The sequence below is a fragment of the Scatophagus argus genome, chromosome 5 (assembly GCF_020382885.2).
Source record: "Scatophagus argus isolate fScaArg1 chromosome 5, fScaArg1.pri, whole genome shotgun sequence".
In the NCBI taxonomy this organism is placed as follows: Eukaryota; Metazoa; Chordata; class Actinopteri; family Scatophagidae; genus Scatophagus; species Scatophagus argus.
In genome coordinates, this window is record NC_058497.1 from 22,279,942 (window position 1) to 22,302,400 (window position 22,459).

General features: G+C 43.5%; 1 protein-coding gene across 3 annotated transcripts in view; it reads left to right on the forward strand.

The window, feature by feature from the left end:
• Nucleotides 1-22,143, forward strand: part of fndc3a (fibronectin type III domain containing 3A) — a 41,553-nt gene extending 19,410 nt beyond the window's left edge. For 2 of the 3 annotated variants that reach the window (XM_046389694.1, XM_046389695.1), the window contains exons 4-26: nucleotides 5,760-5,836; nucleotides 5,943-6,189; nucleotides 6,461-6,760; nucleotides 7,558-7,616; nucleotides 8,801-8,967; nucleotides 9,079-9,138; nucleotides 9,229-9,367; nucleotides 10,030-10,083; nucleotides 10,164-10,288; nucleotides 10,490-10,664; nucleotides 11,322-11,408; nucleotides 13,051-13,189; nucleotides 13,316-13,384; nucleotides 13,510-13,628; nucleotides 14,838-14,943; nucleotides 15,158-15,333; nucleotides 15,450-15,563; nucleotides 15,702-15,851; nucleotides 16,571-16,917; nucleotides 17,125-17,337; nucleotides 17,617-17,783; nucleotides 18,477-18,601; nucleotides 19,557-22,143. In XM_046389694.1, the coding sequence (XP_046245650.1) occupies nucleotides 5,760-5,836; nucleotides 5,943-6,189; nucleotides 6,461-6,760; nucleotides 7,558-7,616; nucleotides 8,801-8,967; nucleotides 9,079-9,138; nucleotides 9,229-9,367; nucleotides 10,030-10,083; nucleotides 10,164-10,288; nucleotides 10,490-10,664; nucleotides 11,322-11,408; nucleotides 13,051-13,189; nucleotides 13,316-13,384; nucleotides 13,510-13,628; nucleotides 14,838-14,943; nucleotides 15,158-15,333; nucleotides 15,450-15,563; nucleotides 15,702-15,851; nucleotides 16,571-16,917; nucleotides 17,125-17,337; nucleotides 17,617-17,783; nucleotides 18,477-18,601; nucleotides 19,557-19,880 (3,539 nt within the window). In that variant the 3' untranslated portion in view covers nucleotides 19,881-22,143. Of the gene's footprint in view, nucleotides 1-4,192; nucleotides 4,719-5,759; nucleotides 5,837-5,942; nucleotides 6,190-6,460; nucleotides 6,761-7,557; nucleotides 7,617-8,800; nucleotides 8,968-9,078; nucleotides 9,139-9,228; nucleotides 9,368-10,029; nucleotides 10,084-10,163; nucleotides 10,289-10,489; nucleotides 10,665-11,321; nucleotides 11,409-13,050; nucleotides 13,190-13,315; nucleotides 13,385-13,509; nucleotides 13,629-14,837; nucleotides 14,944-15,157; nucleotides 15,334-15,449; nucleotides 15,564-15,701; nucleotides 15,852-16,570; nucleotides 16,918-17,124; nucleotides 17,338-17,616; nucleotides 17,784-18,476; nucleotides 18,602-19,556 lie in introns of those variants that run through there. The other variant, XM_046389696.1, reaches the window with a different exon arrangement.
• The last annotated feature ends 316 nt before the right edge of the window (nucleotides 22,144-22,459 follow it).

Below are 22,459 nucleotides of genomic sequence, written 5' to 3' on the forward strand. Positions count from 1 at the left end.
TTGTGTATTCAGTCATTTATTTTTAGCAGCTGGATGTGCGTAATTGCTACGTGTTAGTGCATGACAGCCTGCTTAATATGAGCAGACAGTCTTGTAAAATGCAGTTTATAGAAGGCATTTGTCTCTTTTGATATCTGCTTTGGGGGGAGGGGCCTCTAGCAAGGGAAGCTAATTAGAGTGTCCCTTTAGCATCTTCCTGCTCGCTGTCCTCCTTGCCATAAGAGGAGTCTGTATTTGAGCAGATGTGCTCTCATAACTTCAACCCAGAACACCAGCGCTCCCTGCCCTTTTTTTTATTTTTTTTATTTCTTCCAGCGCCTGCCAAAGTCGATCTGAAGGCTGTACCGTTTGCGCCAAGAGTTAGACCACCTGATAAGCTTGGTGATTGATGAGGCAAGTCAGCATCGAGACCATCGGTTGATTAGATCCACTTCTTTATCTGACTTAGCCTGATGCTGATTCACATCACTTTGGATGATTCAGTCTCTGGTTGATGGCTGAAAGCATCATCTATTTCCACTGGGCTTATGGAGTCTGATAGAGATGTGTCTTCAAATTCAAGACAGTCATTCTGGCATCATCTGGCATCAACATCTGCAGATGTGCTTTGTCTGTCTTCCATCAGTGGGACTTGAGGCTGTCATGTCCCCTGTGCCTGAAACTGAGCAGCCAGGGCATGCACTGTTGTGGTGAGAGTTTATTCATGTGCACAATTGTGGTGTGGTTGCATGTTTCCTCACACACCCCCCCTTCCCTCCTCCCCACAGCAACATCCTGAACAAAACTTGTTACATATGGTTCAAATAATTGGACCGTGAACATCAGACAAATAAGCCACATTAGCACGTTATTTTTATACTCAGCATCTCACCCACCGGACTCCCAAGTACATGTACACAAACATGTGCGTGCGGGCTCACACACAGGCGCGGTTCATTCACAGCTTCTGCAGTGAGTAGCTCTAAGAATGACTGAGCTTGTGACTCATTCTTCCATTGCTGCGTTGATACCAAGGGGGAGGGAGAAAGGGTAAAGAGAATGTTAGAAGATGCTGAGAGGGAGGGATGTTCAGCGGGTCGGGAGAGAAACCGTTTGTTTTTCTTCTAAGTTTAGTCAAGGGTGGAATGTCCACTCAGCTGTTTCTGTACCAAATTATCAACATCAGTGGGTTTATGAGGCTGACGTCTCATTACAGGAGACAGTGGCTTTAGAGTGAGATCTTCATATACTGAACAGAGCCAAATAATTCATTACTGAAAGAGGTAATTTTTCTGTTTGTGTAGCAGAGAGCAGCAGCAGCAGCAGTAGTAGGGTGTTGTGTAATGAGCACAGGGGTGACTGATTCCCTCCCCTCCTGTGAATGTCCTTCATGTCTGTAGGGCTGCAAGAATCATGCAGATTCCCTGAAATATTAGGAATTCAGACAGGGTTTTCAGGGTTTTTTAAGGCATAAAAAATGGTTATTCTTATTAAATTGTTCTGTTTACTGTGCAGCTTCCTCTGCAGCCTCTGGTTTGCACACAGATCAGCACAGAGTGCCCTTTTCCTCTTTTTCCACGCTCTCCCATCCTGCCTGCATGGTGGGAGTCGACGTTGAGCCTTTGCATCCCCGACTTTGGAAGCTTATTTTAAGCTCTTTTAATTGATGGAAGATTTTTTTTTTCCTGCCTGCGTAGCTATTTTCTACGGTGTTATCACTAAAAATCAAAGTTAAGGTTTTAGCTTACAGTTAGTACTTTTTTATTTTATTTATTATTATTATTTTATTTAGCTCGGTACTTAGTCTCTTTCACTTGCTTGGCTGTAATTATTAACCTCTGCCAGTTAGTCTGCTTGGCTTCCCTCGGCTGCCTTCTCTCCTTTATTTGGGGATGGAGGCAATTTATTAGTTATAATTAATAGTCAAGCCTGCTCTATCTTTATAGGCTCCGTGTTCATCATGTTGCCTTTGAGAGCTTATTGAGAGCTCCCGTATGAAACTGCTATGTTTCACTCTGTCTTCCTGTTACACTCTTGTTCTCTTGGCCTGTGTGCCTTACATGAATTTTGCACCCTCTTGTTTACTCAGCCAGCATCTTCTTGCTTCTTTTTATTCACCATATCCAATTGAGGATTCATTTGTACATCCAGTTAAACCTGACAGTTTGTTTGGATTGTTGATGTTATTTCGGAGCCATGTGTGCCAACTTTCCTTTGTTTGCAGGATGCCTCAGAAGACCAATGTGAAGTCCCACTTCAGTTTGATCTGATCCCTGACTTTTTTTTTTTCTTAAAGATCAGAGGTAACAGAGAGGCCTTACGCTTCTATGTTTGTATATGAATGCGTGTCGACATGCGTCTGCAGAGATAATTCTTTCCCTCTGATTTTTCACCATTATTCCCATCTCCTGGTGGTAACATCCACCCGCCTCTCGACTCAGACATGCCACACCAGTTGATCCTGTCAGCCTGCCTCAGGAGGCGGGGAGGTGAAGACGGGTTATGTGATGTTGACAGAAGATGATGGTGTTCCCAAAGTGTTGCCTAACCTCTGTTTACACTGCCAGAACAGGCAGCTTGTTTGTGGCTATTCTTGGCTTAGTGGCAGACTGCCGTTTTGTGGAGGACGACTGATGTTTTTCCCGTGGCTGCTTCCTCTGGAAGGCTGGCACTCCATGGCCACGTCAGCTCAACCAATGCTCCAGTTGACTCAAGGGGGAGGGGAGGGTTGGGGGAGGGGGATGTGGCCTTTTCTATCTGATCTCTGTCAGCACTCGTGCGTCAGTCTGATGTAAAAGAGTGGGTGGTTTTTTTTTCCCCGTTCTCCACCCTACCTCTCTCCTCTCGTTTACTCTCTTCCTCTCTCTCTTAGATGTGTGTGGCACCCCGTGCTTTCTGCCAGTCCTCTTCTCCCTGTGCTCTGCAAGTCGGTACACACAAAGCCTTCAGGCCTAAACGGACAAACAATGGCATATTGAATGATGATGTGATTCATCAGATTTCCTGTTAGTCAGTACCGGCGGCACAAACTGGAGTTGCCTTAATTGGTGATCACGCAGGTGCACAGCGGCACCTGGCACAAGCACAGCATAATTTATCAGTCTTAAAAGTGACTGGAGTTAACAGTACACACTTTGAACTCCCACTCAACTGATATTGTAATCTGAAATCAATGAGGGCTGAGCCAGTGAGACTGCCTTCATCCAGGCTGGGCTCTCCCATACTCCATGAATTTAGATTTTTGTCCTCACAGACCCCTGTGCTCTTGACTCACTGCCTGTTAGTCTTCTGCCTGATCCATTGAGAGGGGCTTCAAAGCTCTTTGCCCTTTTGATTTTAGTGTAAGATGTCTACCTGCTGTCTGTCTTGTCCAATGAACTTTATTAGCTGCTAGAGCAATACAGTGTTTTCCCAATGATTTTTCTACCGACAAAGTAATAAACCGTGAGACTGTCTGGTGTTAGATGGTAACAGTTTTAAGAGGAGTGCATCATGCAGCCCACAGTGCACAGTGATTACAACTCTCCAGTGACAGTTTTTAGAGGTGGTTATTTGGTTAATTTATTTTGGAATCAATTCTAGTTTTAATATCTCTTCCAGACCTGCGGCAGCCTGAACCCTGTTTCTGAGTCCTCACTTTCCAAGACAATTCATTTAATTAGATTATTGCTACGGAGTGGGCTAACTTAACTGCTGCTCACAAATCCATTGCATGATAATGACACAACATCAGGTTAAGCATTTTGTTTTTCATCACCGCCATTAGTCCTGCTCAGTTAAACATGGCAATAGCCTGGTACCTTGATGAAGTGTTGAATGATTTCTGGTTTACACTGACTGCCTGAAACGCCACATGCTGAGGCTGCTTTTTGTCCGTTAATGCTTTAAAATGTTTTAACACTGATCAGTGAATGCAGGACTGTGTGAAGCAGGGCTTTGTACTGGCAGTAACCTGGTGATACAATATGCCATATCTTCATACGGTGGTTACAAAACAATACATTGTGATTTTGTAACCAAGGCAGTATATTTTATTTATTTATATATATAATTTTAAGAAAACTGTTAGAAAACTGTTTTTGTGAAATCAGAACAGCAATAATTTACCTTCGTATTTATTACAATCCTTGTGACACTCATCACAGCACTACTTTTTGCGAAAGTAACATTTGCCTATAACAGCAAGAAAACATTAAATAAATAAACCAAACTAGTTTTTTTTCCACATTTTACGGTATCGTGACACTCAAGTCTGTTGATGTTTTCTTACACCCTGACTGTGAAGGGTACTGAGGTGTCTACAATATTTGGTCTCTTCTTGGCTTAAATATCATGAACACAGTACAACTCAACATCTCAACAAATTCACAAACTCCAGAAAGTTGAATCAGCACGGCTTTAAAACAGTTTCAACAGTAACTGGATTATTATCGTCTTCATGGTCTTTGGGCTCTTTGTAGGGCTTTTGTGTTAGACTACATCTGCTTTAACAAAGTTAACCCAAATGGACGACCGTGCTGTTACTCTCCCAAAGAGGTGCAGCCTGGACTTCAGCACCTGGGGTGGAGGAGGTGTGGTGCCAGAGGTTAGTAGTGGGAGGTTTTAGTGTATCATTACACAGTCCAGCCTCTGTAGTCGTGTTGGTTCATTATGGCTGCCCGTTTAGACGAGCCTTCTCTGTGCTCACGGCAGCTTTGACAAAATGAAGGAGGACTCTTCCTCAAGCAGGCTGCTGGGAGGTCAGTGTCTGTTGCAGATCTTTTCGCTCTCCTGCATGACATCTGGCGCCGGGACCCTGGTGTTTATGTCTTTGGTTTGTAAGAGGAGAAATGTGCGAATGTGCAAACTTGGCACAGAGGTCCCTCTCTCGTTCGCTCTCCCAGGCTTTCTGCTGAGCTGTCACTTCTCTGAGCTGAGCTAAGACTCTGCACTGGCCCCTACGACAGCCACGCACAAAACTTTATTTCTCAGCACTTTCGAAAAGTGATCTTTTTGCGTTGCCAGAATTATTAAAAAATGCATGTCTCTGCTTTTTCTTACTCATTGGTATTTAAAAAAAAAAAGAAAAAGAAAGAAATAGTGTGCAATGAAGGTGGTTTAGAGCGAATCACTGCAGAAGTAACATTTGAGGTTGGGTCGAGTGCAAATCCTGCCAAGTGTCGTGTATCATGAGTGTCAGAATGGGAGGAGTTGTTATGGTTGTGCAGTGTTACAGAAGCAAAAGTCCATTTATTATCTGAGTGGTAGATTTAAGATCCAGTGGTTTGAGCATTTTCAAGACTTGGATGGACAGTGAAAAATACAAAGCATGAACAACTGCACCTAAGTAAACTTGTATGATTGATTAAAAAAGACTCTCCTCCTGGGTACTACAGTAGTCAGTTGCTAATGTGTTTTTTTTTTTGTTTGTTTGTTTTTTTATATATTTGTAACTGATCACTTTAACATAAACCCCTATTATGCTAGTTATTCAGGCAGTTGCAATGTTGAGCCACATTGAAGTTAACATTTAAACAAAACTTAAACAATACTAAATTTTGATGTGAGCTTCAAAGTTGCTCTGTTTACTTTTGTGTGTGTGAGAGAGAGAGAGAGATTTTTTTTTGACATGAAAAATTGAGTTTGGTATGAAAACATATATTAGCTGTTGAGCTGTTGAGGGCTTGGCCTGAAATCTCAGCCTGGTGCACAACTCTAATACTCTCAATACATTTGGCACAGATGAAACAGCTGTTTGCCCTGAGGGAAAGTGTTTGATCTCGCTGCTCCTCTCACCACAGGTCCTGCTCAGGTTCCCATGATGTCTCCAAATGGTTCAGTGCCTCCAATCTATGTGCCTCCTGGATACGTTTCACAGGTATTAATTCTATACTGTTTCCAGAGCACTCTTACTGACTGACACCTTGTTCAGCTAAGCACACCTTTGATATCTGCATTTTGTGCTCTTGTTTGTTTTACCTTAGATCATAGAAGAGAACGGAGTGCGGAGGGTTCTGGTTTTACCTCAGCAACCAGAGTTCCATCCCGGGGGCCACTCTCCTCTCCACCACCCACCACCTCCACCCCATGCCCACCTGCCTGCCTTCATCCCACACCCTGCCATGATGCCCCCACCACCCCACCTGTACACTGGCTTAGCAGGGGGTGTGGGAGACATGAGCTCTCAGTACATCTCCCAGTACCATCCAGCTCATATCTACTCAGAGCAGGGTGAGCTGGAGCCAGCAGTGTGTGGACTGTTGATTTATTAAGATGTTATTTATTTGTCCCCAACACTTTAATTGCGCAGTCAAGTCATATAATCAAGACCTGAGTATACTGTTTAGTCTTTCACTTTCTTAATCTTGTTACCTCACTACCGCCCTGTTTATTTGTCTGCTCTTCTTAATGTTAACCTGTGAACTTGCCTGCCTCTCTGGCTACCAGGCTCCTGTCTGTGTCTGTACAAACTCACCAGTGTTGCTTTTTTTTCTTCCCTCAGTCTCTTCAGATTCTCACTCCCAACACGGACGCCCCCCGTTTGTTCACAGAGATGACAGAACTAGCAAAACGTATGAGCGTCTCCAGAAGAAACTTAAGGATCGTCAGGGAGGTGGAGGGGGAGGGCAGATGAAGGACAGCCCTCCGCCTTCGCCACAGAAAACCTGCAGCAGCCCCCCAGCAGTGGACATTCACAATGGTGTTGGAGGGAAAGGGTTGGAAGCGGAGCAGGGACAGCTCAGCCACACAGTGGCCGGCCCTGACAAGCAGACGGGCAGGGGCAAAAGTGGAGAGCCCAGAGGTAAGAGGTCAACGGGCAGAGGTTTGTCCAGGTTTACAGTGGGGCTGACGAGCAACATTTTCTGGATGCTGGAAGTGTGCTGATTTGTTTCTGGCACTCAGAACAGTGGCTCATTAGCTGCAGCAGCTGGTGGCAGTGAGGGATCAGCAGCACAGCCAACAGTGTTCTTGATTACATGAACTCTGACTGCTCATTAATCATGCAGTTTAACGCTGCTACTTGGCCACACCAGCACGTAATTAAGGAATTGTGAAAGTGGAGAGAAAATAATACATTGTATATATATTATTATATTATATTAAATAATAAAATATTAATATATATATATAATATAAATAAAAAAAATCATGACAATCGAATATATACACTTTTTTTAACTTTTAATAATTCTCAGGGAGGGAGATTTACATTATTGCAAACTGGCTTGTGAAGTTGACTGCAGTCCTCTCGTGATTTCATCAATTCTTTCAGCTGCAGTTAATTAAATTTGGATCTTTTGAGATTACTGTCAGTATCAAAATTCTCACCTTCATTTTCTTTGCAATAAGATCACCAACAAACCTGCTCAGTCTAGATGTTGATCGACAATAGTGCGAAAAGATAGCGTGAAAGGTGCTACATTGCACAAAAAATCCAACAGAAACAACTACATGTGGAGAATGAGTCGGTATTGCCTATTTAAACCCAAATTGGCCCTTACTGTCATATTTGTTCATTATTTCCTTTCACTTTTGTCTTCATGTCGTGAGGAGGGTTGTGTTCCCTGTCTGTTTACACCTGTTTGTGTTTCTCCTCAGAACTGGACGCAGAAGCTCAGGCCTTGCAAGCACTGCTGAGTACCATCAGTAAACCAGTGGTTAGTGTTCACTTCTGCTATCTTGTTTTTCTTTATCTAATTGATACAATTTGCATGATTTAATGTGACTATTAGTGCTGGCTTCATGAAATCTCGTAATGATGCAAATGTGTTGCGTCATTAAACATTCTATTAACATCCATGATGAATTCTTGCTGAGATCCTCCTAATGGAAGCAGACCTGCTGACGAGCATCCTTGTAGGGATTTCTATTCCCAAACGTGTTACCGAACAACAGCATAAGCAATTACTGAAAGGTTTGAGCTTCGCTTGGAAAGAATGACATATTTTTAAGTAAAGTGAAGAGACTTTCACATCCTTTATCACATCATTTATTTTGTCACATTTCAAACAGAAATATTTTTATTCTTTGAAATAATTCCCTTGAAAACCCAGGTTTAGAGGTGCTGGACTCACAGCAGCAGTGTGGATAAATACAGAAGTGAGCAGCAGCTGGATGGGAATCAGTATAACTTCTTATAGAATTTCTCTGACCTTTTGTAAGATGGGATTTGTTGGGCCGAAATCCATATAAAAGTAGCAACACAGGTGTGCGGGAAAGATGATGGATAAAGTTAAGGGAGGTTGTCTCATACTGGGAACGTTCAGCTTCAGTGGAAACTGGATTTTCTACGTCTTTGCCGCCACACTGGTTTGTTAAAGGACTGAGAATGTAACTCTGGAAAGTAAAGGAGGAAGGTGGCTCCCGGAGGGCAGAGGGGAGGAGGAGGTACAGACTTGACCTGATTGAATTCTTCCACATATGAATCCCCCCCTGCAGTGTAGCTCAGGCTATTTTTAAACCTCCTCAAAACAGAATGAAAAATCTTTGGGTTGCGCAGTGCATCCCTGCCAAGTGCTGAAAACTCTTTCCCAAAGCCGCATCAGCTTGAGTATTTTGATCCCCATCTCTTTTCCTTTACCAAGCAGTGTGATTTTCATGTTGATTTTGAAAATTTAAGCATAAGGAATCTTCTTTTTGGTAAATGTGTAAGGCTTGCAAGCATGATATAAGACTGTTTACCAAACGGGTCCCTCTATAGATTTGTGTTTAGGGTAGTAAAGTTTAGAACTGACTGTTTCTGGCTGGTGTTATGGTTAGAGAAGTAAAAGCTTTTGTTCCATATCCATATTTGATGGCGTTTTGTAGACTTGATGATGACACTGAAACTTTGATTTGATAGGTGTCAGACATCCAGGCAAGAGGAGCAGCAGTGAGCTGGAGTGCGCCCACCAGGCCAGAGAGTGAGAACGGCAGTGTGGAGAGCGACTGCAGCCCCCCGGAGCCCCTCAGTTACGAGGTTTCTGTTTCATTCAGTGGCAAAGATGGGAAGTACAAGAGTGTGTACTGGTGAGCACTCACGGCAAGACCCTACACGACCGAACCTCAACTGTTGTTAGACATTTTAAATAGACGGTTAATTGAAGCAACCAAATTTTTCCTGTTTTCCCACTGACGCAGCGGGGAAGAGCAAAGCGCTACTTTAGAAGACCTTCGACCAGCAACGGACTATCATGTCAGGTTGGCATATCCCTCCACCCGCTTTTGTTTTAACCGCAGTGTCCGTGCACAGAGCAACAGTTTGTAAGCAGTTTGTTCTGCTTTCCTCAGGGTCCAGGCCATGTCTAACTGTTTACAAGGAAGCCCGTCGGAGCCTCTGAGCTTCACCACTTTGAGCTGTGAGCCGGAACCTCCCAATCCTCCCAGGAAGGTCAGCGGGACCAAGAACACACTCGTACTCCAGTGGAAGGTAAAAAACAATGGGATGACTGATGGAGTTGGGATTTAAAACCGTAGTTTTAAGAGCAGCGGAGAAGTAGCAACAGCATCTATGTTACAGAAGGAAAGGGTTTAAGATTGTTAAACACAGACTAACTAATATGTAAACCAGGGTGTCACTTGATAGCCAAAGCATCTTTCATACACACACCTATTTGTCCTCTTTAGTAGGCTTATAGTAGGCCAAAAGACTTTATGACTAAAAGGTCGCCCAGCAGAAATCCCCTGACTGGATGAAACAGAAAAGGTGATTCAGAGATTATCTTCCCCTTCTTAACAGGTTTTTCTGCGATCCATTTCAGTGTGGTATCACAGATCACCTGCTAGGTGTGCGTGTAAACGTGTGAGAGTTTGGCAAAGCACTTCACTTCATCCATGCTCAGCAACCTTCACTGAATAAATTAAATCATAGAAAAGCACGAACACCTGGATGCACCTTATCTGTTAGTAGTGCTGCAGGTTGCGTCTTTGTAATTAGCGGCTGTTACAGGAAATGTTTAGCAGTAGATTTTGAACTAAAGATGGTGGTGCTTAAGCCAACTAAAAATGGGCCATTAAATGTTTTTTTTTTCTTTTTCAGTCTGTATGCAGCAAATATCCATCAATGTATAACTAGCTATGGTTTATCTACAGGCTCCGTGTGACAATGGTTCCAAAATCCAGAACTACATTCTTCAGTGGGATGAGGTATTTGTTAGCTTTTTGTTTGTTTATTTATTTATTGTAAAAGAAACGTTGAACACTCAGTTACAATTTGTTCTCTGCAGGGGAAGGGCGATGGGATTTATGAACAGTGCTACTATGGACCTCAGAAGCAGTACAGAGTGACCAAGCTTTCCCCAGCTTCGAGATACTCCTTCCGCCTTTCAGCCAAAAATGACATGGGTGTAAGGTAGGCGTGTTAACATGCTAGATTATTTCCTGGATGGCACTGTCCCCGTTGTCCATTTTTTATGTTGGTGTTTCCTCCATTCACTGTCTCCATCTGTGTGCACATGTGTGTCTCTCTCACTCTGGCTCTCCTGTCTCTTTGTCCCATTCTCTCCCATCCTCTGTCTGTCTCTCTCTCTCTTTCTCTTTCTGCCCTCCCCAGCGAGTTCAGTGAAGTGGTGGACCTGTTCACCTCATGCAGTGTGCCATTGCCACCCTTCCCTCCAGAGCAGGAGATGGCTGGGGTGACCTGGCTGTGTCTGAAGTGGCAGAGGCCCGCTAGTTCTCCAAAGGAGGATGACATCTGCTATATTTTGGAGATGGAGGAGGAAGGCTCGGTACGTCTCTCACCATCTCTTTTTAAACAGGGAAGGCATTTGAGTTTGAAACCCATAAATGTCACACCAGCATCTGTAACAAAAGGTTCTCTGTTGAAATATTGCACATAATGTTTCCCTCCTGTGTGAGTTGCTGGTTGCGGTGGCAGGACCATTACTTCTCAGATTGCAGCACAGACAAGTGAATCTCTTTGACTTGCGTTCATCCTTAGACAGCGTGAAATATGTACACCGTCAGCAAAGCGCACTTACAGTTTTCACAGTTAGAATCAGTTTATAACAGACATCATTTTTCCTGATTGATTTGCATTCTTATGTATCTTTGTGATGTATTTATTTACTACAGTTTCTTTCAACCCAGCCAAGAAGAAAAATCTTTTTCTTCTTCTTCTTCTTTTTTTTTTTTTTTGCAACAATTTATCAGTTTTCTCTAAAAGTTACATGACATTTATAGCTACTGTCACCTGTGCCTGCACTGCAAGCATCTACCTGCAGACATTGTGCCTGTCAGACACAAACACAAAAAAGTTCCTCCGTCCCCTGAAGCTGTTTGTCTCCTGCAGACCACTTTGTTTTCTGTGCTACAATGGTTGTCTGATGAAGTCATTGCTCACCTGGTTGTTTTCTTTCTCCCTTCGTCATTTGTCTTTGGCCCAGGGATATGGCTTCCAGCCAAGCTATGACGGCGAAGAACTCTCCTGCACCGTCAGGAATCTCCACAGGAGTACCAAGTACAGGTTTAGGGTAAGGATGCACTGTGATGTTTGCAGTCAAAGCCGGTGATCCACAGGTTTAATTTAGGCTGTGGTGGAGTGTGTATGTGTGGATGGGACAGGCTTTAGGCAGGGAGGGTGCTGAGGCCCACAGTGGACCTATGACTCATCCGTTTGCAGGATTCTGCCAGCAGGGCGGTGGGCAACTGACAGCATAAACAGGAGGGCTCCGACGCTTGTCACATGCGGGACTCCTATAGGGGTGGGCGATTTGGCCAACAAAACTAATGTTGCATTCTGTTTCCAATCATGATCCAAGACCTGAATTGCGATCTTTTTTTCTCAATTTTGAAAAGCCATTTGTTGATTGAAAATATTTGAAGAACATGTTACCCATTCACCTTTTTGAATTCTACTCAACACTTCACCTTATTGCAGTGTTTACTCACAAACTACTTTAATCTCCTCACCTTGTTTTTCCTTCAGCCATCCCTCCGTCTCACACACACACACACACACACACACACGCACACGCACACGCACACACTCACACACCAGCTTGTTCCGCCCTGCCTCACTCACTCTACTTCTCTGTCCCTGTGTCTTCTCTGACTTTCTTTGTCGGCAAGATGTTTTACAAAGTCGCCCAAAAAGCACAACTCGTGTTTTGGATTAATTTGGATTTATTTCATCCTCAACTCAGTTTTCACAACAACGTGTGAGCGTGTGGAGGAGACTAGTTAATTATGTAGCGTCTTAAAAGGATTGAAATCAGGTGCACTTACAAGTAAAAAAGAAGTTCATAATAAGGCCTCTGTTAATCAGTGCATTTACAGGAGGGGCTCCTCTGTGTCTCCTCTGTGTCTCTTAGAGCATTCTCACTACTGGAAAAACTCTGGTTTAGGTGAGGGCTGGCTCCTGGTTAGAGTCTGCAGCAGGCAGGGCATGATGAGGCCACCACCGTAATGATGACTGTGTTTGTGTTGATATCAGTGCTGCATGTATTTGGATGCAACTGCAATATCAGCAAAAGAAATAAAGTAATAATCAGGCAAAACTGATAGCGAGAATTAGGAAGCTTTACTCACATTGTCAGAAATCTCTCCACCACTGCATTCCTAAACATGATACTGACAGAAACATGTTGTATTACCCAAACAAACCACCGTACGTCCAAATGAGAGAAATGTTCATTGTTCACTCTGAAGACTCCCTCCCTCCCCCTTTTCCAATTATCCAGCTGCGCAGTGTGAGCGTAGCCTGGATGCTGCGCAGGTTTGTCTCAGTACAGTATTTGAATTAGCTGCACTCGGCAGGCTCACTGAGATTTCTGCATTATTGCAGATGAACAATACTGAAATGCAAATGCTGCTAAAGCTTGTTGCCTCGCTGATTGCTATGCTTGTGTTTGAACTGTGTAGTTGTATCTGTAGATGCCTTACATCTGCAGCTGAACATTGTTTGTTCATGGCCATTTTAGTTGGAGACAGAGGGTGTTACACTCACTCCCTCACATCCCTTCGTTACTCTTCTGAGTCTAGTCAGTCAGCTTGTGATCAGGATGACAATGACAATGATTTTGATGCACTTGTCCTCATCTGTGCAAACAGTAGCCAATATTCTGATAGGAATGATTTGACTCCTGAATGCCTGCACTCGTGCATTTCCTCCAGGTGGCAGCATACAACTCGGAGGGGAAGAGTAACCCTAGCCAGGTGGTCGAGTTCATCACGAACCCAGACAGACCCAGCAGTCCCTGCAGACCTGTCATCAGAGGAAGGGTCCTGCCCAACAGCTTCAGGATGGCCTGGGGTGAGCCTTTCCTGTCACAAAGATCAGAATGAAAACTGAGCTTGCTGACATTCCCAGGCTGCCCAGTTGAAGAACTGGGTTAGTTCAGTTAGATGATGATTTTTTTTAATTGGTTTTCTAATTCAGAACCCCCGAAAGATGATGGTGGAGCAGAAGTCACAAAGTATGTTGTGGAGCTGTCTGAGGGTTTAAGTGGTAAGTTGCAAATGGTGAAAATAAAAATGTCCCGTTGGTAAAGTTAAGAAAGACACAGTTGACACACATTGAAAAGTTATATTATTGAAATGTTTAACATTTATTTGCAATGTGTTTCTATTTAGGCGTGTCATGGGAGCTTGTTTACTCAGGGCCAGCGAAGGAGCATGTGTGTGAAGGCTTGAAGCCCGGCTGCTCCTACCAGACACGAGTTTACTGCATGAGCGAGGGGGGACAAAGCCCGGTGAGTCACACTTGCATGACCTTTGGGTTTCGCCACAGGAATTCAAAGAGTTTGCTGATCAGTTGCGATTTTATCACAGGCTAGAAAGTCACAAAATTGCACCTGGTTTTCAGTCAATACATTAGACATACACGAGGACCAAGATTACTATTAAAATGAATGATAATAGTATGTTTTATTTTGGTAGTGTGTGAATTTACTCAAAGGCACTTTATATGGTAAGAGAAAAAGACAGAAACAGTAAAGGCAATATCAGTGTAATTTTAGAAGCGGATTAGATTATAAAATCAACTACTTTCTATCAAAAATCTGTGATGCAGATTTTAATGACCTCCTCCTCCTCCTCCTCCTCCTTCTTCTTCTTTTTTCACCTAAAATGGACTTAAAAGGTAGAGTCACTCCATACTTGAATATGGAAACAGACACTCCCAGGGTGTCGCTCACGATGCAGCTACACAGCATAAAACCTGATTAATGTGCACCGTTTTTTTTTTTTGGCTCTCTTAATATTGATCATTTCTCAGCTGTTATATACAGTATATTGTGATGGTAAGGGTAGGCAGCCATGAATCTCACCACATCCCACAGTTGATTTGATAAATTTTAGATGAATAATTTTAGATAGGCACTCTATTTATGGTGCGTTTTAATAGGAAATTGTCATTCAGCCAGTGTCCTATGTTGGGAGATTAGACTATGCTCCTGGTGTGTAAGTGCAAGACAAAGCCCACTAATCGATTAATCCTCCCTGCATGTGTCAGAGGATGTTTTTCTTAATTAGTCCAGTTCACAGACACTCTTCATTAATTTCTTCATCAGCTGTTAGTGCATGCATTAATTCATCAAGGAGCTTGTAAAGAAACATGATTCATGGTGGCACGATCCTGCCTTTTGGTTCTGCACAATGTGACATAACACTCACATGTTTGCCTTTTATCACAGTGGAGAGTCAGGAAAAAGCTATTTTTTCACTCACCAGACAACCTGTCTAACTTAATCCATAGCTTTGTAAAGAATTCTGCATATTTCTTTGTATGCAGGGTCTACCTTTCAACGATGCATTCATATTTGTCTCCTCTCTGGTCTGTTATAACCTAAATCAGTCTTGTGTTGTGTGAGAGAGAGAAAGAGGAGGGCGGTGAGATTGTCAATTTGTTTTTGTTGTTTTTCTCTCTGTCTCTTAATTGGTGTGTTGTCTTTCCTTGCAAGCTGTCGGAGACCCTGCAGGTCCAGACTCCCGCAGTCCCCCCAGGGCCCTGCCAGCCCCCTCGGCTAGTGGGCAAGCCCAAAGCCAGGGAGGTGCAGCTGCGCTGGGGTGAGTCATTCCTCTCCATCTCAGATCTGTGTGGGATGTATTCTAGCTTCTGTTGATGCGATTATTTGCCGAGCGAACTAGCTCAAAGCAGTCAGCTTTGATTATGCAGTTTATTTTTTGCCTTTCTTTGTGTATATACTCTGTTATTTTTTTTCCTGGAAAACCCCTTTGAAAGTATATTGATTTATAAACACTGGTTGCACACATGTCCCAGGTCCCCCTCAGGTAGATGGAGGCAGCCCAGTGTCCTGCTACAGTGTGGAAGTGAGTGGGCTGCAGTCTGAGGAGAGCAGGGAGGTTTACCAAGGTCCAGAGCTGGACTGCTCTGTGGGAGGCTTAATGCCTGGCAAAACCTACAGCTTCCGGATCAAGGCAGCGAACAAGGCTGGGGTGAGAACGAGTGTCAATGAAAGGAGAAGGGATCGCTTAGTTTCGTCTACATGCTTTCAACTAATGTGAATTTTTTTCAGTTGTATTAGATTGTTTTTGCTCTTTTATGCGAATAGTTTGGACCTCTTTCGGAACGCTGTGAGGTTACAACTGGCCCCGGGGCCCCTGAGCAGTGCAAGGCTCCGTCCACCATGTGCAAATCCCCCAGCTGTGTTGTTGTTAGCTGGGAGGTAAGACAAACTCCTCTTCTGTTCCTCCAACAGATGTACATAAACTATAATATCACACGTATGATTGTGAGCATGCATGAGAAAACTTGACATCAGTTTCAGCACTGATGGGCGTTCTCATCGCGGTTTCTCTTTCAGGCCCCTCCCTGCAATGGGGCTCCTGTGACAGAGTTTCGTCTCGAGTGGGGAGCTGCTGAGGGCAGCATGCAGGTGTGTTTCACTGGCCCGGCCCTTAGCCATGAAGTGAAGGGCCTGCTGCCTGCGACCAGCTACTTCTGCCGGGTACAGGTGAGCATTAATAAACAATTTACTTACTTAATCAAGCCTGGGCTAATTTCCATCTGTTTGTGTACTTTTTGTTCACTCGCTACTTCGTCATGATGAACAGGCTCATATAGCAGCAGGCTAGACCGTGTCTCCCTGGTGCTGTTGTACTGAATGTGTTTCCAGTCTGTTTGTGTAAAAGGAGACACATTTTGGCATTTAAACAGTAGTTTTGTCCTTTGGCTTTGGTTCAGGCTCAAATTTCAGGCTGTGCTGTTCTCTTGCAGCCTCTTTTGTGGTCCAGCAGGGGACAAAGGGAAGGACACTGGTTTCTTACGGGTTATCACACATGCACTGTGTTTATTTTTCCCACTGCCACTATTGGTTCACAGTGAAGGCAGTACTTCTCTGTTACAATAAGACCCTCTTGAGTTATTATGGTCCGGTCAGGCTGAAAAACCAGACTTTTATTAAAATAGTTGACGAAAATCCTAAGCCGTATGGTTCTAGTTTTTTTTTTTTTTTCAAATATGTAATTGTATTTATTTATTCACTTCCTGGCTTGGCTACATAATAAAAACCATTCAGTTGATAGGACTTGTTCAAACCCTGGCCAGTTACCGTATGTCTACATTGGAACTCCACCTTGTGGTCAAACTTGGTCATTACATGTGTGTCCCTTCACGTCACAAATTGGAGTTGACGTTGACTTGATTAGCTGACTCTTGTGTGTTGCCGTGCAGGCTGTGAATGTGGCCGGCGTGGGGCCATTCAGCGAGGCGGTGTTGTGCCAGACGCCCTGCTCCGTGCCTGCAGCTGTCAGCAACATCTACGCGCTGAAGGAGTCCGAGCTGCAAAGGTACGAGACACCAGTGGACGCAGATGAAGACGAGGAGGATGAGGATAACTGTTCCCAGCCGCCACCTTTCTACTCGCCGTCCACCTGCCTGGGTATTTCCTGGGACCCCCCGTGTGATCATGGCTCTGAGATCACTTCCTACCTGATCGACCTCGGAGAGCGCCAGCCTATTGTTGTCGGTCCCGTCACCAAACACATCATCCAACACCTGCAGCCTGACACCAGCTACAGGTTGGTGCTCCCTCATGGGAACAGAAGCATGTTGCATTGCGCTTGTGCTGCACAACTTTGCCCTTCGTTCGTTGAATCACATAAATGATCCTTTTTTTAGGTGTGTGGAAATGACATTCAGTTGATGAGATATAATTGCGCTAGTGCCGCTTTGCAGCTCCATCCTTGGAACCTGCTGATGTCATCCGTCTTCTTCCTTTTCCTCAGGATCCGAATCCAAGCCCTTAACAGTCTGGGAGCAGGCCCCTTTAGTCACACCTTTAAGCTGAAGACGAAACCCCTGCCCCCACAGCCACCCCGTCTGGAGTGCACCGCCTTCAGCCACCAGACCCTCAGGCTCAAGTGGGGCGACGGCCCAGCCAAAGCCTCCACCTCAGACGCCCTCCAGTATCAGCTGCAGATGGGAGACAAGAGCGGCAGGTCAGTGGCCCATTAGTCAGGCGAGGGGAAGTGACCTGACAAGAGATAAACCATAGGAGACGACACTGGTGTTGGCGCAGAAGCTTTAGATTTATGGAGGGAAGGCGGAGTACATATGAAGTGATGTACCTGCATGCCTATTTAAGGAGACAGGAACTGATTATCTACTGTATATTTCCTGACACGGGAGTCACTCGTCTCTTTGCTTTTTGTCATCTTTTCCCTTTTACTCATTAAAATTAATTGTTTTTCTTTTTTTCCCTGTTCCTGTCATTGCAGATTTATATCCTTGTATAAAGGACCATGCCACACACACAAAGTCCAGAGGCTTAATGAGTCTACCTCTTACACGTTCCGCATCCAGGCCTTTAACGAAGCGGGTGAAGGGCCCTTCTCCAGTGTTTACACATTCACCACCCCACGCTCTCCTCCAGCCCCTGTGAAAGGTACAGTGTCTTTCTTTCTTTCTTCCTCTCACTTTCACCAGCTCACCCACATTCTGTCTGTTCGATGTGGATCGGCTCTTATTATCTCGACAAACACTCGCTGCTGACGAACAGACAACCAGTGTGCTCAGCTTTTAACCTCAGTTGGCCCAAGTTTGGCTTGCATTTGATTACGACCCAGCAGGCTGAGATTCACTTGTCGAATGTTATCATGAGTCGGGTTGATCAGCACTGCAGTCTGGTCTCAGCCAGCCCCTTCAAAGTCTCTTTTGATCCTCCATGTTGAAGTCAGTAATGAGGCTGTGGCTTTTATTCTCAATGCGGCTCCTCGGTTGAAACAGACAGGCATGTGCCGGTTTGCCCGTGTTTCTCAACGCTGTCTGTCTCCCCACACAGGGTGAACACGGTCTCAAGCCTGAGACTTGCCATCCCAGCTTTAAGTTTAAAGCCTAATATCTAAATGCAGGAAAGGATTAAAAATTTCCCTGACACTGCATTTTTTTAAAAAGTTACTCTCTTTCAGACTCCTAGTTATAGAACTGTATTATAATGTGGTTTGTTCTTTTTTTAAAATAAAAAAAGTTTGGTCCCCTAGTGTTCAGCGTAGTGTTTTTGTTTGGAATTTGTTATGCAGTGGCTGAGTTTCAGTTACCGCAATGTGCCTTTCATGTGCTCTCTTCCTCCACTTTCCAGCCCCCAAAGTGGAGCGTCTGGACGACAACTCCTGCGAAGTCACATGGGAGGCCCTGCCACCTATGAAGGGGGACCCGATCCTCTATGCCTTGCAGTGCATGATGGGAAACTCTGAGTTTAAACAGGTACTGACGTTGTTGTTGTTTGAAGGTTTTGGCACTCGCTCTTCGTGTATTGTGTGTGTACCTGTGGCTGACCTGCTGTTCATCACAGTGGCCTCTGTATGCAGATCAGGACACAGATGTGTCCAGGACCTTGATGTGTTCTCCGTGGCTTTGCAGCACTCTGTATTAGTCACCGCTGGCTTTAAATTGCCCATTATGCAAAGGTCATCGATCCATGAAGTATCCCAGCTGTCTGGCCCCTGCCAACACATTCATTCCTCTCTGCGTGCTCCAGCCGTGTTAACGTGGAGTAATGGCTACTGCAGGCTTATGCTAATCCTGCCACATCACACACCCCAATTGAATCAGGGGAGCTGAAATATGTGGCTGCCATCCCGCATGACTTTGTTTCCCTCCTGATTGTCCGTCTCAGTGGCCCACACTCAAAGGCCCCCGTTTAAGAAGAAGAATTATTCATTTGCTGAGGATAGAAGTTCGTTTGACGCAGTTTGCTTCAGCTGTGCATCAACCAGGCTAGTGTAGTTTGACTGGAGTATAAGGAACATTCCATCATTTTTTTAAAGTATTTGTGATAGTGTGAAACCCAGCATAGAATCTGCTCATACCCTCCTACAATAGTTTTTCTGTAACATTCCTAATTTATGAACAAGAAAGTTTAGGCTTGTTTTGACAGTATAAACAAAATTCACTCACTAAAGAAAATCAAAAAACTGTCCCCAAACTGTCTGTAAATTAAAAAAACAGAAGAAGGGACACAAAACAGATGTTTCCGTTAAGCCTGACACTGAACGGTGACTTCATCTAGTTGGTCAGAAGCTGTGAGATGAGAAGGCTGTCAAGTTCAAAACAGTTTAACAAACAACCTAAATTAAGCCAATATTGGCCACCAGGTTCAAAATGCAAATCAGATCACAAATGACGCTTTGATTCCTCTCATCTTCCCTCCTGTTTGCAGGCCTACAAAGGCTCCGCCGCATCCTTCCATGTCCAGAACCTGCAGCCCAACAGTGACTACCGCTTCCGGGTGTGTGCTATCAGGCAGTGCCAGGACGCTCCTGAGCTGAGCGGTCCCTACAGCCCCACAGTGACCCTCTCCCCCCAGCGGAACGAAGCGGCGTTGGGCGGCGGCGCCTCCGGCTCGGGGTCCAGGGCCGGCACGGAGTCCAGCCGGGCCAGACGAACCATGACGGACGAGCAGTGCGCGTTCCTCCTCCTCATGGTTTTCGCCGTCATCGCCATCCTCATCGCTTTTGTCATCCAGTACTTTGTCATTAAATGAGCAGTTTGCGACGCCCAGCTGCAGGGTTATAGCTTTATCTCCCCCCCCCCTCCTCTCTCTGTTGTTTTGTATTCTTCGTTTTGTACTTAATCTTTTCTGTTGTCTGCAGAGTAATCGCATTAGGTGCATTGAGGTGTGGCGGGAGGGCGGGCTGGTGAGCGAGAGCTGAATAGCAGATTAAAGATTGAGGATGTAACACCTTCTTTGGCACCTGCAAGACCTCCCTGACTCTCCTGTCTTTGTCACCTTCTCCAAACTTTGTGGTATCTGTTGTTCAGTTCAGATTTCTGTTCCGTCATGATCAGCTTCCTGTGCAGAAGGAACTCAACAAGAGCAGGGGTATATTTTATTTTGGGGAGAGGGTCGAGAGGGGGGAAGGGGCGCTTTGACTCATGTACTTGTTGATTACAGTATATAATATATATGTGTATAGAAATAGTCATTATTTATATTTCCATTGATGTGTCCAGTATGAAACTTGTTTTTGATAGATGTGTTCTGAAAATAGTATGTAGGTGTGTCATTAGCCTATGTGCTATTTGATCCTGGGACCTGGTGGGCCAGTGTTTGCACAGTGGGGTGTGTGTGTGTGTGTCCAGATGTGTATACTGTATGTAGTTGGTGCCACAGAGGTACACGGCTGGGAGGGCTTCAGGGCCAGATGAAGGGACTTAACCCCCTGCTGGAGTTTAAGGGGTCTAGTGAAAGCGGAAACGGAAATGAAAATCTTGTTCACATTATAGAGCGTTCATTTAGCACTTTCCAACCTTTTTGATGTTCAGAATGTTTAAGGATGCAAAAATGACTGGAGAAATGTTAGTATATTTTTGTACAGTGAAGACACAAGGACCTGTAAGTTTGAGAAAACAAAAAAAAACATGCTCAGTATAAAGTTAGAAAACAAACAAAAACCAAACTAACAGTGAGTTCTAATTATTTTTACTATCATATAGTTATACTGCTGCTTTACTCTGAAATATTGTTGTTCAGCACAAAAAATGTATGCTTACCTGTATGTTTTATTTGATTTCGTTTTTGGTTTTTTCCCCAGTAATTGAGTTTTGCACCTTAGTGAAAGAAAACCTTGACTAACTGCGTCTTGGTCTTGTGATGCATTTTATAGAACACACTTTGAGGTTGTGCAAGCCCTACTTGTGTTTTGGGTGTTTTAAAAGTTGTAGTACCACATAATGTGTCACTGAAACAGCTGATCTATCTCAGCAAAAAACAAAAACAAAAAAAAAAACAAAAAAAAAAAAAGAAAGAAAGAAAAGAAAAAAGGAAAAAAAAAAGTACATACCAGTTGTTTCAGAGGCCTTAATTGGAGAGGGAAAAAAATCTCGGGAGATTTTTCTTAATTTCTCTTAAGTTTTGATGTTTTTGTCTTTCTTTTAGTGTTAGAAAACACTAAAATGTGTTTTATTTTCTTTTATTTTCGCAACATTTATTTGATGTTAGTAGTCGTATGTAATCAGGAAAGTAATGGAAAGTAGTTCTATGTATTACTTATGATTTATTTGGATTTTTCTTTTTTTGTCAAGTTATACATGTGTGAAGTATATTTTTTTATAATATTGAAGTAATATAAGTTAATACTTTCCAGAGAAAATAATAAATCCTGAGTACTCATGAATCATGGAACGCAAATGGCAGATACAAAATGTGTTATATCATGTACTTCCTGTGAATCTAAATTTGCCTTTTCTCTGTGTGTTAAGTATTTGTAACAGATTGCTTACGCTGAGTTTTCAGTGGTAATCTGGCTGTAGGGTCTAGTGTTGTTTGGTTTTGGGCAGACAATTGCTGTTGCAACCATAAAAATGAAATACAGGTACCTTGCAAAACGTCTTGGATAATTACGAAAATGATTTGGTCTTTCAGACATTCTGCAAATGTCTTCTCTTTGTCATTTAAAGAATTTAAATTCCTATTTTTGATAGCGATTGCAACGTGTGCCATTTTAACACCTCTTCACTCTGGGCTTACTACCTTTGATTGGAGAGATTAACAAAATGCTACAAAAATGAGTAAAATATGCACAAAAATAGAGACCATTTTTATGTAATTTTAATGTTTGCAGTTACCTCATACACCGTACATTCCAAAATGAAAATTTGTTATACTATACATACTACCAGACATATCACTTTAAAATGTTCGTTATGGGGAAAATGTATAATCATAGATATGTATCTAAAGTGTATCTGTATAGCCATGATATCTACAAAGGATCCATGCACAATAAAAGATTTATAATTCTTAATCATGTTTGAAGCATATATTTGTTTTGGGAGTACTCATCAATTAGAAACACAGAAGCAGTGAAAACACTTATTTTTGATTGGCTGCCAGGTGTCTTGGAAATAGTCAATAGCTGAGCTGAACATTTTATGTCCATATCAGTAAGAGAAAAATAATCACCACATGTTCTGATAATCCTTTAACTGTTAAACCAACTTATGAAGCAAGAACAGCAAACACTTTGGTGGCAGTATTTGGTGCTATTCTGTTTTATCATTTAAGTGGATTTTTATCAGTGTTGACAGATTGTTTTATTATCAGAATAACTGGCCATTGCG